Here is a 19,374-nt window from a genome sequence, read left to right as displayed (position 1 = left end):
ATGGCCTATTTGAGAGTGAAATGTGACACTCCTCACGACTGTATTGTTGGTTGCAAACACATCACAAACTATGAAGAGTCTCATCTGCAAGTATAAAAGATCATTTTATCATCACAGGAATCAATATCAAACATAAAATTTGCATTTCTTGACATGTTTTGTTTATGCTTTTTATGGAGTTAAAGCAACACAAAGAACATCAGGTTATGTTTTATTTTCAAAACTAGGATGCAATGTTCTGAAAATAAATGTTCATCAGCTAAAATCTGTAAAATTAAAACTTATCTTCGATGTGTTTGCCCTCCATCAAATCCCTCTCACACTTTGACTGCCTGAGCACCATCAGTATGAACGTAAAACAGATCATAATATTGATGCAGAGGCCAGCACTAGACAAAACACGATACTCGTATCAGCAGACAACAGTGGGCGGTATATCAGGGAGATAATAGCAACAACAGTAAAATCTGACACTATGATTTATGGAGAATGACATAAAACAATGCAGTAAAGCATTTACAGAGCAGCACTGACAGAAAACAGAGAAGAAGAGAGATGAAGGGCAGATAGAGAGGAAGACAGGGAGGCAGAGAGGGAGATGGAAAGTTGATGAGATTTTAATGTGAAGGTCAACTTGTTATAACTGAGATCTCTATGGGGATATTAGTCCCATCATGATGCTGGAGGGGGGGAGGGAGGGAGCAGGGGTGGGCGGGGCTGAAGGGGGGAGGAGGAGGAGGAGGAAGAGAGAGAGTGAGGCTGCCTCAGAAGAAGAGGAGGAGGAGGAGGAGGACAGAGTGAAAGTGAGATGCCCGAGAGGTGGTTTTGCTGGTTCGACAACTACAGTACCTCAGTAAATAGAGGGGTCAGCATCTTCTTTCTGTGTGTGCGTGTGTGTGTGCGCACATGCTTGAGATTGCACTTTTGAGCGTGAGTATGTGTGAAAGCGAGCGAGAAGGAGTGAGCGTGACAGAGAGGCGTGTGGGGAGGACAAAGCGAGAGGCTGTGTGTGTTTGTTTCTCAGCAGCTTCACACAAAGTCAACAGAAAAACACTTCGCTGTTCTTGTTTCACGTTTTTTTTTTTTCCACTAAGTTTATTTCCATGTTCTTTTTCCAGCACATAAAAACACAAGTTAACTCAACTAACAGATACATAAACCACTTATTGTATTATCTATTATTGATTGTATCATCTATCGCATTGAAGTATTGTGTGTGGTGACATTTGACCTCCACTGAGCTGTAACCAGTTTAACTGCTCTGACCACTATCAAAGGGACACACACAAAGCAAATCTGTCCGACTTTGCTCCTGTGGATGAGAAATGGTTGTAATTGTCATAAAGAGAAAATCATAAAGATGCTTCAACGGGAATCCACCAGATTTCTGTGTGAAATGACCAGCTGTCTTGTGAGATAAGGGCACTGAAATGGGATTATTAAAGTGAATGTTTGCAGCCACCTGCTCTCCTCAGATAATGTTTAATGACAGCGCTGCTAATATTTTCCATGTATTGAACAGTCCCAGTGAGCCTCACTTTTAATTACACCTAATCAATGCTGTGGGTACGTCATTACACAGCAAAAAGCTTTATGGCATACGCCACAAAAATAATAAAGCACCTGTACAAGCTTCTTGTTTCAGCTGGAAGAACAGAAACATCATTAAGAGGCATATTTTCTAAGACTGCAGACACATATTTCAGTGCAGCTGCAGGACGTCATTAAGGAGCAAAGATGCTGTATGTTGCCACGTGGACAGGCCTAATTCCACCGTGTGCTCAAGAATATAAGAGAAAAGGAAAATAGAAAAATGCTGCAGCCCAAACAGTGGCAGTAATGTGAGGACTTCCTATCAGTGATAATACAGTCAGGCAGAGTGGTCATGGGGGGAGGAAGGGGGGAGCTGGGCACTGTAGCCTGCATTAACTGTCACATTAACTGTGCCCACTGCGTTGTTTCAGCATCTCAGTGGGTCATCTGAGGTCACTGGTGTGACGTTAAACGGAGAGGTTGGGCCGGGCCAGAGGAACCTGACCGAGCTCTCTCCACTCGCTCAGTCGAACACTCGCACACACAAACAGAGTGAGATGGACACTGAGAAAGACACGTTATAGTGCTTCTGAAGCTGAATTACTGTACCTTTTATAAACGCTCTGGAAAATACCTGCTAAGGAACATTTTCATCTGTGTGTTTGAGCTGCAAAATGATTAAAAGTGACTCGTTTTGCCTAGTGTGTGGCCTGTATAGCCGTGTGAGGAAAAACCTGACTTGAAAATGTTTTCTTCTCACAACACAAGACGATTCTAATCAAAGTAATGGAGAGAAGGTTTGAATAAACTGGTCGTAACGTTATACAGGTATATCTTCTTGGGTAGTCTAAGCTATAGAAAACTAGAGTGTCAAAGCAATTCATTCTAAAAACATTGCATGCAGAGAGATTCATTTATCAGGTTCATACTACAGCATTCTTATATCAAGTTATAGGATGTCCTACAAAAAACCCTAAGATGGACATCTACAGTAGAACACTGGCTTTGTTTGCACTGCTGCAACATATTCTGTGACTATCAAGATAAAATACATCAAAGAGAGTGCATGAATAGAAAGGTGTCTTGGCATTTTCATGTAAACGTTAGAATTTGGTTATGAGAGGCGTCTTTCATACTGCTAGCTCTCATGTTCAAATTCTGTTATAAAACTACTATTAAGGGGGTAAGAGGGTAGTTTGGAAACACTCGGAGGACTTGTTGGAGCAGGTCTGGGAGCCATTTTCAAACAGCGGTGAGAGGCGAGGGGGCAAAGTCTGGGTTTAGGAAGGAGAAGCCCTGGAAGTCTTCCTGGTTCATAGCTGCTAGTATATCCGGGTCAGAGGGGGTGAGCGCTGACGGAGCTGCTGTGAAGAACTTGTCGAAGTTTTCGCCTTTTTTCCCACCCTGAAGAAGAAGAAGAGGAGATTAAATGCGCATATCCTCAAACATTTGTGGCTAATACTGATTGTATACAGACCATCATTGTTCTGAAAAAAGACACAACCTAAGAAAAGACAGATTAGAAAAACACACCACCTCCGTACCTCTTTTTCTCACCCACACCCTCCTTTTCTCTCTACGGAGCTCTCTACCACACCTACTGTTGGAAGAAAGCTGCTCACGTCTCCTCTCCCGCTCCTGCATACGACAGCCGTTCTGCTGGATGATATGAATCTCATTTGGCTAATGGGCCTGGCCTCTAACCCCTGAGCATACTCAAGGCACACCTCACCATTAGCCAGTGGGGCCACAAACTAGCATGTGGAAGGCTAATGATGACATATATTTGCATATGGGAGGAGCAGCCAGGACCCCAAGGTCAGAGGGTCCCCGTCTATTATGACTGGACTGTCTGTTCCTGAGCGCTCAAAGCCCGTCTCTAGGAACCAGCGGGGGTGATAAAAGAGAGGGGAATGGAGGGAGAGGGAGGGAAGGACAGGGCCATTTGAACAGAGGGAAGGAAGAGGGGATGAAATGGCCAACACAATGTGGACAGCTGAGAGAGGAAGCATGCAGGGAAATGAGGGAGAGCGTGGGAGCTTGGGAGAGTGGAGACAGATGGAAGAAAGTGACAGCTTCAATTCCCTGAAAGTGTCCTCGGAGAGACAGAGAGAAAGAGAATGGAAGAGAGGGGGAGTAGAGAGGAGAGCGGCAAGGAAGAGAGAGAGATGAAAGAAAGGCCGACAGAAAGAAAACAAGTCTGTAGAGTCTGAAGTCCATCTGTTCAACTGACAGTTCTGGGCTTGAAGGGCGGCTGGATCTCCAGTCTCTCCAGACGGTCCCAGTCAATCCAGCGGAAGAACGGATGTTCCCTGATCTCTCTCTCTCCTTCCTCTCCCGCACCCAGACGCTTGGCCGGGTGCTTCGTCAGGAGCTGGGGCAAGAGTGAGGAAGAGGAGGGGAAAGGTAGAAAAAAGGAAAAGACAAATATTCTGGACACTGTTGAATGTTTTTCGGTTCATGTTCTGCTTTTGTTGCAGCTGTCAACAATGTGCATGGTAAGCTTTGCTGTAAGCAACATCATGTAATTACTTTTATTTTCCACAACTGACATATGCATCTATACCCAGTGTGTGTGAATTTTAAAGTTCAACATATTTGGAAAGAGGGCCCACACTTATTCTCTTTTTTGCTGAGAGTTAAATGAGAAGATCAACACGACTCTCATGCTTGAGCTATGGAGCTACAGCCAGCAGCCTGTTAGCTCAGCTTAGCATAAAGGTGCTAACGGGGAAACAGCTAGCCTAGCTCTGTCCAGTGATAACAAAAAACTTAATAAAGCTCACTAATCACCACGTTACATCTCGTTTGTTTATTCCTACAAAAACCAAGGTGTAAAAATGACTCTTTGTGGTTTTAAGGGGGTTTATGTGTACGCCATTACGCGTATTTCTTGGCAATAAGAAGTCAACTCAGTGCGCCTGGTCAAGAAGTAGTAGTTAAACAAATGAGATATAACTTTTTAATTAGTGAGCTTTAGAGGTGTCGGAAGGAGAATGAGGTTAGTTCCAGACAGAGCCTTGCTCGTTGTTTCCCCTGTTTCCAGTCTTTATGCTAAGCTAAGCCAATGGCTGCCGGCTCTAGCATCATATTCAACAGACAGATGTGCGAGTGGTATCAATATCCTCATACAAATTTCAGCAAGAAAGCAAATAAACGTATTTCCTAAAACGACAAACCATCTCTTTAACCCTAAAACTCAATGGTTTCCCTTCCAGGGACCAGCTTTTTGCCCTGAAATGGGACTTGAGTCCCTTGAGAGCAACAACAATGAATATGGATAGGCTTTGCTGTATTTCTGAATATTATTTAAATGTTTCAGAAATGTAATATGCTGTAATTTCCTTTAATTTTTCTGATTTACAATTATCTTAATTGTCTGTGTGGCAAATGTTACACGAGGCAGAGGAAAATGAAAGGTGGCTTACTCCCTTGCAGATAGCGACAGCTTCTCGAGAGAGACTTTTCGGGTATGAGACACACTGCTCCATGATGGACTGAAACAGCTCCTCCTCGTCAATACCATCAAATGGTGGCTGCAAGAGAAAGATAGAAGAGAGGAGAAGAAAAAAAGAGTAACCATGAGGCCCGTGAGCAAATTGAAAGCAAATGTATTGAAATTAAAGTTCCTTTGAAAGTCTTTTGAAGTGATTACAAAGACCAAGTACTGGAGGCTTAAGTGTCTGTGCGCATGGGAGTATTGTTAGGATTAAGCTGAGTGTTACCTGTCCTGCCAGCATTTCATACATCAGTACTCCATAAGACCACCAGTCCACGGCTTTATCGTAAGGCTGATATGCCACAATCTGAAAAGGATGGAGAGAAAAGGAGAGGAGATAAAGGAGAAGAATGGCAGTGCAGAGTGAAGAAGAAGAGAGAAGAAGAAGGGAGAGGGGGAGAAAGTGCAGTTGTGGCAGTTGGCCGCTCTCTCGGATGATGTGCGGCTATCAGAGACAGCCGGCATGAAAAGCAGAGGGAGGGACTAAACGGCAACGCATGGCATTAGGAAGGGTAAATGTATGAATGAGCTCAGAAATAATCAGCACATGACTTTGGACTTACGGGTTTGTTTGTCTCCCCAGAGTTAGTGTGTGTGTGTGTGTGTGTGTGTGTGTGTGTGTGTGTGTGTGTGTGTGTGTGTGTGTGTGTGTGTGTGTGTGTGTGTGTGTGTGTGTTTGTGTCGGGGGCACAAGGGAACAATTCCCAGCCCCTGGGGAAATATATTGTATCTCTACCAAAATGGCAGATGCGGGAGAATCAATGGGTGTTTACATAAGAGAGTCGATACCCAGGGGTTCCATGGCAAGGTTTACAATATCAAAGATGTGCACAACAGTCACATCTCCTCATTCTCTCCCCGTCTGCCTGCCGCACGTCCACGAACCGAACAAGCTGCACATCACCTTCACTCTTTCTCTGAATTTAATTTGTTTATGATGACTTCACACTGAAACGCTCACATACACATTTCAAACAATTTGTAAGGTAAACATTACACAGCATGCAGTTATATATTTATTTATAGATATTTTGCATTTCAAAAGGGAGTCAAAAAAAAAACCCACCTCAGCTCTTTTCGGGCTGAAATGCGCATCATCATCGATGAAATCCATTTGAGATTCTGCAGTTAGTTTGCACTAGTTTGTGTTACTCTCAGGGGAGTTAATCACCTTAAGTTACACTTGTCAATCACAACAGAAAGGCAAAACTGGTAGTACAAGGTTTCTGAAGGACAATCGCCATTCCTACGTTGCATAAGCACACACCAACGCTAATTGAATTATGTGAAGTTAATTATTCAAAAATGCTGACAAGGTCAGAGAGGACGGCGAAGATGAGAGCAGCTGCAGCGAAGCAACTGGCAGTCTCACAGCGCCGCAAAACAGGTCAAGCAAACGAAGAGGGGAAGACAGGGGTGAGATGAGGGGAAATGAGGGATCTGAGGAACAAATGAGGGAAGTTCAGGAGTTAGTCTGGACCATGAAGTGAGAGCAGGGGTCGGCGTACCTCAGGGGCGATGTAGTCAGGGGTGCCGCAGAAGGTGCGTGTCGTGTCGCCCGCGAACATGCCCTCCCTGCACATCCCGAAGTCAGCTATCTTTATGTGGCCCTCGCTGTCAAGCAGCACATTATCCAGCTTTAGATCCCTGAGAAAGGAGGAGATTGATCACACAGGTATGAATCATTTTGATAGATAACATCTTTACAACAGTCATTAGCTACAAAAGACATGATAAATCTGTGTCACGCCCGTGTGCTGCACTGCAGAGCAGCGACAACGCCAAACCAGGCCATGTTAGACGAGCAGCCCACTTCTCTACCTGTAGATGATGCCTTTGCTGTGGAGGAAGAAGAGGCCGGCCGCTATCTCTGCTGCGTAAAACCTGGAGGGAGAGAGGAGGCTCACTACTGGTTGCTTTATCTTTCAGAAAATTGGCCCAAGGTTTTCAGCGAGAAGTGAGGGAATGAAGCTCAAGAGGCTGATGAAAGGGAAGGTAACCAAACAGATGAAAGGCAGGAAGATGAAGAAAGAGAGCTGGAAATGAGCAACAGGATACGGATTAGTTTTAGATGATTGATCAAAGATTATTGATTAGATGAAGAGCCAGAGGGGAGGGAAAATGTAGATGAAAAGATGAGATTAGTGGGAGGAGAAAGATGGAGGAAAGAGAAGAGGGCCGGTGCTTGAGTTGATGACTTTTTATGAGTCACCAGGTGTAATGAACAAAGCTAAGAGATGAGTGTGTATGTAAAGGAACAGAGAATAAAAGAAAGGCAGGGAATGAGAGGCTGGAGATGAGATCTGAGATTAAAGGTAAAAGAAAGGAGCTTTCTGATGACGTACGCTGCGTGAGGCTCTTTGAACTTTCCAACTATCTGAATGTGAAACATCAGGTCTCCTCCGTTGACGTACTCCATCACATAATACAGACGGTCCTGCGGAAACAACACACAGAGACGCGCACACACATTTACACACTCTCCATACATAATCACCTCTTGTCCAAATTAAAAAGCAATCTGTTAAAACCTCTCCTCCAGGACCAAGGGCCTTGTTAAAGAGAGCAAGCTAATTATTTAATTTATTAATCAAAATTCTCAGCCGACCTGGACTGAAACAACTCCCGGGAGGAAAATGTAGCCAAAATGTCATGCGGGTTTATGGACAATTTAATGAAAGTTACGCGGTTCATTTAGGACGCAGAGCGCCGCCTACACACACCTCAGTCTGGAAGGCGCAGTAGAGTGATGTGAGGAAGTGAGGGCGAGAGGAAAGCGCCAGAACCCTCCTCTCCACCAGGGCGCTCTCCGTGTCCTCGTCCTGGAAGAGAACGTCTTTCTTCAACACCTTCACGGCGAACAGGCGCTCGCTGCCTCGCTCCTCTGCCAGCAGCACCTGTACAGACACAACAGAGAGAGGGGGGATCGTTACTGCAACAACAACAAAGTCCCGAGGAGCTGCTGCACGTCTGCATGAAGTCCACGTATAAACACAATGTTTATTTGCAGACAGCAGTACACCTACTGTCTGGCATGAAGAAAAAAAGATGACAAATACAGCTACTAAGAAAGCTTTTTGAAATTCTTTTTGAAAAATTCCTCACAATTAACAGAACAGCGCTCTCTTCTTTCCATTGCTTCAAGCTTCATTTCCAACTGTAGATAGAATTATACATGTACTGTAACGCTGCCAGTACTGAACATTTTTTAGGTCATTGTGTTATGAGTGACATGGTGCTCTAGTTGGGAGAAAACTAGTTCTTTTAATAACATGATGTGCTTTTGAGGCACATTTGCGATATTTTGCTGATTTTTGCGCATGAAATTGAAATACCACTGAAAACTGCATATAGCTGAAAGAAAGTTAAATAGTCCAGGAGAAAGAAAAGAAAAGTTACCACAATATATGGACAGATGCTGAGGAAAGTTCAGCACACTCCACATTTATGCCGACATGGTGAAATAACTGAAGCAATGTTTAATTAAAGCTGCTCTACGCCTGCAGATTTCAAGACACGTTAATGTCATAAATGAAAAAGCGAAGCGGCTCTCGTGTTTTTATCAGACATTAAAAACGCATTCAGCGGCTATTTTCGCACTCCTGTGAAATTGGCTGCTAGCGGCTTGCTCTAATGATGCAGTAATTTTCTACAATGAGAGCTGTGTGACCCAGGTTTTCACCGTGGTTCACGGGAAAGATATGGTCAAGAGCACAGGAAAGTGCTGACAACAACACTGTTTAAAAGCGTGTGGCCAAGCTGCAGCGCTGTGCTGTAATGGTCACTGACTGAGCTCATTTTACTTTCAAATAGTGGTGAATAGTAGAGAAAATCACACGGTTTCATTTTTCAGAAATCAATGTGACTACACAAAGCTGCTGTTTGTGAAGGAAGCTGTGTGTGTGTGTGTGTGTGTGTGTGTGTGTGTGTGTGTGTGTGTGTGTGTGTGTGCGTGTGTGTGTGTGTGTGTGTGTGTGCATTGATGAACTGCCAGTCACTGAGAGAAATCCTGCCGTCCTCTGTGATCATGTCTCCCGCTCTTCCCCTCGGTCTCAAACAAACTCATAAAAATGGGACTCATCACGCTTCAGAATATTACAGATCTTTCTAACGCAGTCACACACACAGTGGTTTTCCTGCTTTTCCGCCTCTTGTTATACACTTCCTCTCGGTCATTTTATCACTTTCTGTGGCACAATAATCCTTCCCTCTTTCTCTCCATCCTCGTCTGTCTCCTTCTCACTTCCCCTCACTCGGCAGCCCCGGGGTCTGTCTCTCCTTCCTTGGGTCGTGTTTTTTTTTTTTTTTTTTTCCTCACATCTTACGTAAGTCGAGTCTATTTCTCCCGTCCTCTGTAGACTCTCCTCTGACAGTTATGAAACAGCACAGGGGGATTTCAGAGGAGGAAGAAGGACTCAAAACTCTGTTCTCTTCATTATGCCTCATCTACTGGGGAATTAAACAGAAAATGGAGAGCAGAGGCTCCCTTGAAATGAACACCTCCAGGAGGATCGTCTGCCTGTGTTACGTAGGAAGCCAGCCAGCTGGAGCTCACGACTGCTGACAATACTCGAGAAGAAGCTAAGGGTTAAATGAGTCATTTGACAGTGGTGGGAGAGACAATGAGCATGTTAGTAAAAAAAGAGGATTTTTTTTTTACCCATTGAAATTCTCTCCTGCTCTGGCCAGGAGCTGCTGTATGAAATGCCACTTGAAGGTCAACTCCATCAGTAGAGGAGACAATTGAAAACCAGGAATAATCTTTGTTGTTTTAAGAATGAATGGCCTCTTTGATATCACTTACAGCTGTTGGATCAGAGGTGCTGATTGTGTGTAAAGAGGTGACATTTGGTCTCAGCAGCTGCTGTCTTTACCTTGCCAAAGCTGCCTTTGCCCAGCACCATGAGGAAGTTGAAGTCGTGGATGCCCACTTTGACTTTGGCAGGGCCAGGGGTGTGGATGGGAGGACAGGATGGCACAGGGGTCGGGGACAGGGCACCAGGGAACCCTTCAGACAGCGGGACAGGCATCGCTTGAGGCATGGAGGGTGTTGTGACGTCAGGCTGAGGCTCCTGGAGAACCGTAGTGGGAGGATTGAGAGATGAATGGCTGGATGCAGTCCAGCACACACACATACACACAAAACCTGAACACCAGATAAACCAAACTCCTTCCTACCCCTAGTTTTGTATTACAGTCAGGCAGAACAATCCTGCACTCTGGTGGAGAGAGAGTGTAACAGGGAAGGGAGGGGACTCTATGTAATTTATTATCTAATTATTTAGCTACAACACCAGGCATAAATCTTGTGTGCTTTTTCTCCTCAGATAGAATTGTAAGGCAAGAGACAGTTCAAGCTCCTGACCCAGTGTGAGCAGTGGCAGCTGTTGTTTATTAGGTGTAGGTAATTATAAGCTGATAAAGGCTGTGCCAAGGCCACAGGATAAATGGTCATTAGCATGGTAAAAAAACATAAAGGGCTCCACATGGGTGAAAACAGCTATAAATATCTCCACACTTGCTTTTTGTTCACCAGGAGGACCAGCTGATGGCTTTTTGTCCACGCTGGAGCAAATTTCCTACCTGCAGGTCCGGGTCTGGCACAGGGATGTTGTAGTACTCTCCCTCATCTTGAGCCAGCAGTTTGAACCAGCCGCTGATGGGACGCCTGAAGATCTCGCTCACACCGAATGACAGCGCTCCCATGAAGTCGTTCCTGGACGTGCGGTCCCAGTCCCACACCTCCACAGACAGCCGCCTGTCCCACTGGTGACCGCGCACTGAGCTGGAGAGACAAATACAAAAACTCCAAGTCACTGGGGAGAGTTAGCTCACTGTGTAAGCAACACGACAATGCACAGAGGCGCAGAGGGAAACTGTTGTTTTGCTTGTTTTTTTCAATTTCATGACATTTGCCAGGTTCCTGAGGCAATTTCCTAACAGCTCAGTTCTCCTCATTTTCAGAAATCATCAGAATAAATGCACACATAGAGGCAGTAAAAGGTGAGCGCTGCTGCATATATTCAAGGACCATCAACCTTATATTCTATTCTCTGTTCTCTGTCTTTCAGAGTCATTTTTATGGCTCTGCAATTTCTGGGATATTTTATTTTATCTAAAGCACATCTTGTCCCAGACACATTTAAATTTTTCAACCTTGGATTAAACTTCTTGAGGACTCACAAGGTGAAACTCTCATTCCAGACGGGATTGAGTGTTGAGCGGATGGTCTTGGTCTTCTGTTTGCTGTGGCTCTTGGGGTCTGGAATCAATTTCAGTTTAACGTAGGGGTCTGACAGGCCGTTTGGATCCATGGGCATCAGGTTACGGGCCTCCCGCACTGGAGGGAAAGGAGCATTATAGAAAGCACAAAGAGAGAAACACTTCATTACAAGGAAAATACGACTTCTTGTTTTAAAGCTACACTTCCTGTGATCCAGCACGTCCTCTCACCTGTGACAAAGACATCCTCTGACTCTCCTCTGATAGTCAGGTGGATCCTCCCTCTCTTCTCTGTGTGGTCTTGGCCACAGAGACTGGGAACACTGGTCTCACACCGTCGGTGGACGTTCATGTCGCAACCTCACAGCACAAAGATACGCATTCATAAGAATGAACAAACACGCGCTTAAATGCCAAAAAAGGAATAAGATCACGAAAGATTTTTAAAAAGTTTTTAAATAATTGCATGCCCAGGACCAAACCTAAACTTTAAAGGTCCAATGTGTAGGATTTAGTGCCATCTAGAGGTGCGGTTGCAGATTGCAACCAACTGAACACCGTTGACTCACCCTCCTCTACGCTGGCTCCTAAAAACCAGACTGTATAAAACATGGACCTACAGGTATCTGAGGAGCTGGTGTGAAACAGTAGCTCTGTTGCCATCTTGGCCGAGTCCGACTCCACCAAACTCCTGGCTAATCCAAAAATCCAACAATAGGTAAAGAGGTGAAGCGTGGGTGGAGCTGAGGTGGGCTGAATGATGGCTGGTTGCTGAAACCTAGCAGCTAGCAGCCCCTCATAGCGGCCATGCCCATAATTATGCATAATTACAAGCCTTGATGTAATTTAAATGAGGGAAATAGGCAAATTAGCTTTCCAGACTGTACATGTTTATTTTTGCTGTAAAGCTGTCAGCACCAGAGGTTGCTGCTTGCTAAAAATGTGAAAACAAAATGCTAAAGGCGCTGGTTAGGGCCAGTGTTAGGTTTGTCCATTCTGAGCTACTGTATAAACTTGGTGGTGCGACATGGCGGTCAACCTGGAAGAGGACCCATTTCCTGTCTCGATATAAAGGGCTCATTCTATTGTAACGAAAATAAGCAAGATAAGACGATTAATTCATCTGTTTTACCTGCGAGTAAACTATACGTCTCCAACCAGCAGCTGGTTAACTAAGCTTAGCATAAAGACTGGAAACAGGCTCAAACATGAATCCTGCCTCTGTCTGAAGGCAACAAAATTCACCTCTTAGGTTCACTAATTAGCACCTTCCATCTCATTTCCTCAGTGTGCACAAAAACTGAAGTGTACAAACAACAATTTGTGGCTTTAAGGGAGTTATGTACTGTACTGGACAATTTCTTAAGTATAACTAATTTTGTCAGGAACACGCAGCTTTTGTTCCCCAGCTGGGAGGCGAGTCCCATTAATGTGAAATGATTTTTATCCCCACAACATGACTAATGCAAGTGCAGAGATTCATCGCACTGTTGTACGCGGTGAGACTCACTGGAACATTTCATGCCCTGGTGTATGAGGCCGTACAGCAACGAGCCGCAGTGGTCGCAGAAGGTGGGACTGGAGTAAGTCTGGACCTTAAATGTGTGTCGACTCTTCAGGTCCTGAAATTCACAGACACAATCTGCGTTGACGACTAGCACACACACACACACACATGCACGCACACACAGTGACCATGGAATAAACTGTGAACGCACACACATTCACACACATTCATGCAGAGTATGATTAGTGGAGAGATGTTGAGTGGGGTATTCATGCACAAGCCAATTAGATTTCTCCACTGGGAGAAGACATATAAATGAGAGTGCATGCAGGCAAGGCTGTGTGTGAGTGTGTGTGTGTGTGTGTGTGTGTGTGTGTGTGTGTGTGTGTGTGTGTGTGTGTGTGTGTGTGTGTGTGTGTGTGTGTGTGTGTGTGTATACTGTGCAGAGAGGGATGAATCATTTTTATCTCTCCTCAGCTCATCAGACCCCAGCGCCACCACTCTCCACACGCCACCTCTCCCAAACTGTTTTCCCTCCCTCGTCCCTGTGAGTCCCGATTTTAAACCACCTCCTCTTTCTCTCCATGTGTGTTCCTTTCACGCTCTCATCCTTTTTCCACACACACAGATAGACACACACACACACACACACATACACGTTCCCCTTGACCTTATTTCTGAGGCAGTTTATTTGGTTGGCCCCAAAAAAAAAAGTGAGAAAAGACAAATCTCCCTGAAATCCTCAAAATGCCACAGAGAGGAAGACTGAGCAGTCTGTTGCTCTCTCCCCCCTCTAATTCTCCCTCTTATCAGTCCCTCCCACCCTCCACCTGTATCTCCCCCACTCTCTATCTCCAACTCAGCGCATCTCTGAGGCCTTGTAGGATGACATGACATGAGTGCAGACGTCACAGACGAGGATGTGAGGCGTTGTGATGCGAAGGATCTATGGATTGACGGATGAGTCATGCACACGTTACTGGCAATGAGCGGATGGCTAAATATGATGATGACGACGGGGGTAAACCGTGACAGAAATGGAAAACAAGAATGAAAGAGGGAGGTAAAAGTGAAAGCGCTGACACATCTGCTCACATCCGGTTTGGGGCCTGTCACAGAGCCAGGACAAGTGAAGGTCACAAACTCGTGACATCTTTTGTGGACCACAAAACTGCAAACTGGAGGAAACACAGAGAAAAACATCCTCAAAAATGGTTCGGTCACACTGACAAAATCATCTGAGAAGATTAAATACTGCAGAAAAAAGCAATAACACTGAGTTTATCTTTACCTTGACATTGGAATCCCTGTTTGCCGATGCCCCTGAGTAAAAACAGCACATGGATTAAGACACAAATACAATCTTCTCTACTCGTATTTAAGGTGAAATATTTTGCTTCTGAGACTGTTTCTCAGCCAGAAGAGCAAAGATAATGCTGCCAAGAGAGAGATAGGGCTGTTGCATTATTCCATCCTGAATTAAGACCAACAGACGTGGGGGCTCAAGTTGAGAACAAATTCTCACCACTGGCTGTGTTAGAGGCTGCCGACTTCAAAGTCATTATGTGTGAAGTTTGAAGTTTCCTTTCTAAGCTGCTGACCAGGTCAAGTAGAGCAGTGTCAATTATTGTCACACGCGCACACACACACACACACACACACACACACACACACACACACACACACACACACACACACACACACACACACACACACACACACACACACACACACACACACACACACACAATCACTATTCTCCTGTTTACAGAACTGCGGTGTTGGCTGGTTTCCAGCATCTCCTTAGAGCTTTAATTGAATAATTAAAGCCATTGATTGACTAAAGAGTCCACTCAGCGGCTTGCCTGCTGTGAATCAAGTTTTGATTAGGAGGTTTAGAAAGGCAAGAAGAACAAGACACCGCCGTAAGCTCCTCCACAATCACACTGGAGAGGCCCAGGGGTTCACAGGAAACTGACCATAATCACTGATCTAAAATCAGTTCACCATCTGGCTGAGTAATAATTAAAGATGGTGCTGCAGAGGGTAATCTGATCCTTGATCAGCATTCAACAGAAGTCTCTGTCTGGAGCACTGAATGCATGAGGCCAGTTCTGCTCTTGGACCAGCAGAGAGCATCAGAGAGCCAGGTTTGGATTTGGAGAGAATCGACAGTGTTGCTTGCTGGCCGGATATCTCAGGGAATTCACTGCATTTTAAATTTAATGATGCATGGAAACACCTTCGTAACACATGCTATTAAATAAAAAGGCACCATGATAAAAACATAAGCAAAGCTCTATAAAATGGACCATAGCACTCCAAAACATGAAAGTATTGATTCTATATTAAAGGCAGAGTGAGTAAGATCTGTCACTTGCAGTTTGTAAACCCAGCATTCAAAGCTGGCCCCTCCTCTCCGGCTCCTTGCTTCCTCTTGGATGGATGCTTACGATCTGGCACCTGGTCGCTACGTGTTTATGCCCTCACACCCCGCCCGCCCAAGGGTTTAGGCTGAGAAATGTCCCGGACCCTGCCAAATAATATCCTACGCATTCGGCCTTTAATGAAAATGAACATCAATGATGACTGAATTCCATCTAGCTGCCTCAGTTTCATGTCCTGGTGTTGCGAGTGCTGGCTCACGGTCACACTGTCACAGCTTTCTGGGACAGCTGAATAGAACAGAGCCATCTTCGGTGTTATTTGTAACACTTGTGCTTTTCCTACAATGACAAGCCAAAATGTCTGCTGTGAAAAGGCCCATCGGATCTGTCCTTGTGTCTGTTCGAGACATAGCATTGTACAGTTTTATTCAGGGATTTTAATCTTTAATGTATGACGCTGAAGATCAGCAGGTTTGTGACGAACGCACACGAGACTGAATTGAGACACCAGCGTCACTTAAGAGCTCGTTTCACTCCGCTGATAATTGAAGGAGCCACACAAGGTACAGCCCATTTCCTTTTAGAGCCTGACTTAATAAACAAGATATTTACATTTCAAAATTAGGACTATCTTTTCTTAGTCGTTAATTAATCTACTAATCCCCCAAGAGGCTTCAACACCCAGGTTGACATCCTGTGTGAAGGAAAGAGTTTTCACCCTGAGCTAAGTGCTGCTGCCGCTGCCAAGACAGCAGCCAGTTGGAGAAATGTCCTGAAAGCTACCCAGAGGCTGCTGGCACATGCACCGCCCTGCATCCGACATACACCCCCACCATATGTCCAAAGACACAACCACACAGCCACACAACCGCTTACACACACAACAGCTCACGCACACTGCCATGGCTTCGCTGGAAGGAGCATGCTCACCGCATGGTTGTCTGCGTGGAAGACATTTTTTACATGAGCTCCCGTGCGCCTGCGTGTCAGAGGCAGACATTAACAAAATGCACCGATACTTTGCTCCACCATCTCTTCTTCTTCTCTTGTTTTGTTTACACCGCAGTCACCTGTGAGTACTTTGTTCATAAAAAAAAAACATATCCCTGATCATCCCTCCTACGAAAACCATGTATCTCCAAAACATCAACTTCTCGTCAGCTAGAAAAACGGCGCCCACAATGATGCGTTTCTTGTTTTCCATTTTCGTCATGATTTGTCCCATCGTTACCAAGTGGAAGTAGAGTTCTCTAAACCCATAAAGGAACACAAAATCCTTCAGTTTATCCCAAAAATTCTAAATCCCCAGATTTGGAGATTCGTGGTTTTCACTGGACAGCGATGACTGTAAACTCCAGCAGTTTATAAAATACTTACTGAAGATCTAGAGCTCCCTGGGGCAACTACAACAATTAAATACGACTTACACGATGTGCATTCAAAATCTAACACTGCAAAACAGACAGCATTTTAGAATCAGTGCTGCTCCTTCCCGTATTTATTTGACTGCTTAGAGCGGAGAATCTGTAGTGCATTTGAATGCAGGACTTGCTAATACTTTCTGATGAAGCCTTTTTTAGGTGGTATTTGCACTAAGGCACACCACCGATTTTACGCATGAAGTTCTGTTTACTCATTACGAGGAGTACTACAAGTACTCAGCCTGTGAATAGTTCCATAATGTCTTTTGTGGCTCTGGAGGAGCCTCCAAAGTCTGAAAAATAACCCATCTGATGGCAGGGTGGCGGGACCTAATGAAAGTCCCTGCTGAGCTGCATCATGGGAATTGCAGGACACAGCAATTTTGGAGTTCAACACATACTACAGACTGAAAGTCAAACAATTTTGACCCTTCCTGTTTTAATCTGTCCCCTGTGAGCCCCCCAGCCGTATGGAAGTGACATACTAAATCGCTGGAGTTCCCCTTTAAGATCTGAATAATTCCTCCTACGCTGCTGCCTGTGTGTGTTTGTTGTGTGTTTGGTCTAACTCTGTGTGCAAGCATTCATACTGAAGAAAAAACGCTGCCCTAATTGTGTGTGTATCTGTTTATCTCTCTGTGTGTGTCTGCATGTGTGTGTGCACATGAAGTTCCTAAAGTAACTCCGGCATCGCGTAGGCTGCAGTGTGGAGGTGAGGTTATGTCATCGGATCAGGTCAGTGTGGTGGCTACACAGTGTAGGCTGTTTCTCCAGCAAGCAGATGGATCCGGTGGAAAAGAGAAAAAGTGCAAAGGAAGTCAGAGTCAGATGGAGTAGTGGGATGCCTGAGGAGGCGGCTTATGAACTGCCGGGTTGCTTTCTGTGTAAATGAGCAGCTGTGTGTGTGTGTGTGTGTGTTACCAGATGAAGTCGGTGCAGTGGCTGCAGAAGGTGGGCTGCTTGAAGAAGCGGGCTGTGAACTGATGGTCTTTCACCTCGACAATCCTCTTGTGTTTGAGCGCTCCCTTCCTCTGGAACACGGGCACCCTGGGTGGAGGGGAGAGGGGCGAGGGCAGAGGGGAGACACCGGGGGAGGTTGCTGATGTCGGGGAGGCCAGTGTCAATGGAGAGAGGGAGGGGGAAGGGGAGACCGGGGTGGACATGATGCCTGCAGGACACAGCAGGAATAGCAGAGAGGGAGGGAGAGGGGGAATGGAGTCAGTAACGACTCAGAGCGTATAGAGTTATACAGCCGAAAGACCTTGAACATAGGAGAGGTAGGACGCGAGGACATGGACGAGCAGGAGGGGGGAGTGATGGAAAGTGTAATGGGTCATGGTTGAGACAGGAGTTGTATTAATGGCGCATGGGATGTAGGGTGGGGAGCGGTGAAGGAGTGATGCGGTGGAGAGAAAGATCGAGAAAGGATGAATGGACCGGAAGTGCATGAAGAAGATGGAGGGAGCACAGGGAGAGCAGCAGGTACAAGAGTGAGAGAGAAAAGAGAGGGAGGGGGAGACGGGGAGGTTAATTCACACACGGAGACAGAACTCTCTTAAGAGACTCCAGACGCTAAACGATTGGTGCAACTCACTGTGTGTCCCACATACGGCCCGTCCATTCTACCTACATCTCCCTCTCTCTGTACCCCTTATATCTATCTTCTTGGCAGTGATGACTACCCCCCCCCCACCCCCACCCACCCCCTGGTCGTCATGTCAACTGTACCTCCTGTTGCCATGTCAACAACACCCCCACCACCTGCTCCAATATTAGAGCCTGTATCCTCTCTTGACTTCCTGCCTGCCCTTATTAGCAATTAGTCCCATTTCTGAAGTAAAGTTTGGACCAGAATAATATGTATATGTCTATAGGGAATGAGATGTGCTGGAAAAAGTGCAAAATGGCAAATATTAGCTGGAGAGATTGTGGTGCAAGAGTTGCGCGCTACTAAATGATAAATGAAACACCAACAGAGATTTAATGAATAAATAAATAAGCCCATAGCAAAACTCGATGTTTGAAAAAAAATGTGATGAAATGATGGTGTCTCAGCAAAGAAGCAGCAGCAAATCAATCAAGAAGGGCGAAAGAGGAGAATGGTGGGGAAAATGGCACAGTGCTAAAAAGAATTAGTAAAATAAGAAGAAAAATGGGATCTAAAAATGTGTGCAAGCGAGTGCGCCGGAGATAATACAGGCACAATACCTGAATTTGTGGAGATTTTGGAGGAAAGGCTCAACTTAAGGACAGCTTTCTTCTCTTCCTCTCCCCCGTCTCTTCGTTTGGCTCACTTCAAAAGAAAGGCTAAGGTGTCACACCTGTAGCTGGTCGCTTCAAAAAAAAAAAAAAAGAGAGAAAGACGAGAAGAAAAGGCAGAAAAAGCAAGAGAAGCAGTGCTGTGGCGGTGGTAGAAAAGAATCAGCCCCCCAAAAAAGAAAAAAAAAAAAAAAAAAACTATTACAACAAAGCGAGAAAGCAACAGACGTTTTGGAGATTCAAGCTTTCTAGGAACCAAAGATAGAAGAGTGAAGTGGTATGTATCCGTTAACCCAGAGGCAGGGTGAGGAGGAGGACGAGATAGAGAGGTGGTATTCTCTTTCCAAGATTGATTCTCTTTTTACTAAGAAGAGGACGAGAGATGGAGAGAGAGAGGAAGAGGTAGAGAGAGAGCGAGTGTGAGATAGAGAGAGAGAGAGAGAGAGAGAGAGAGAGAGAGAGAGAGAGAGAGAGAGAGAGAGAGAGAGAGAGAGAGAGGAGAAAGATTGAGGGGACTAGGCAGCGATTCATTTTGAAATCTGGGTT

At 45.2% G+C, this 19,374-nt stretch overlaps 1 protein-coding gene across 2 annotated transcripts; it reads right to left on the bottom strand.

Moving 5' to 3' along the window:
• Positions 1 to 1,086: 1,086 nt before the first annotated feature.
• prkcg (protein kinase C, gamma) lies at positions 1,087 to 19,247 on the bottom strand. 2 transcript variants are annotated; one of them, XM_070965937.1, is made up of 17 exons: positions 18,778 to 19,247; positions 17,491 to 17,737; positions 14,053 to 14,084; positions 13,857 to 13,939; positions 12,765 to 12,876; positions 11,486 to 11,614; positions 11,216 to 11,372; positions 10,616 to 10,817; positions 9,907 to 10,104; positions 7,756 to 7,929; positions 7,378 to 7,469; positions 6,854 to 6,916; positions 6,541 to 6,679; positions 5,259 to 5,339; positions 4,962 to 5,069; positions 3,767 to 3,907; positions 1,087 to 2,937 (listed from the first exon to the last, which is right to left on the bottom strand). In XM_070965937.1, exons 2-17 carry the CDS (start codon positions 17,730 to 17,732, stop codon positions 2,776 to 2,778), a joined length of 2,115 nt encoding a protein of 704 aa, XP_070822038.1. In that variant the 5' UTR covers positions 17,733 to 17,737; positions 18,778 to 19,247; the 3' UTR covers positions 1,087 to 2,775. The 2 variants fall into 2 exon arrangements, with proteins under 2 accessions (XP_070822038.1, XP_070822039.1); XM_070965938.1 differs by having other exon boundaries at positions 17,491 to 17,830; positions 18,778 to 18,903.
• Positions 19,248 to 19,374: the final 127 nt, after the last annotated feature.

This window comes from Chaetodon trifascialis, chromosome 7, assembly GCF_039877785.1.
Source record: "Chaetodon trifascialis isolate fChaTrf1 chromosome 7, fChaTrf1.hap1, whole genome shotgun sequence".
In the NCBI taxonomy this organism is placed as follows: domain Eukaryota; kingdom Metazoa; phylum Chordata; class Actinopteri; order Chaetodontiformes; family Chaetodontidae; genus Chaetodon; species Chaetodon trifascialis.
The sequence above is the reverse complement of the archived record's forward strand: the minus strand, read 5'-3'. Positions and strand labels throughout refer to the sequence as shown.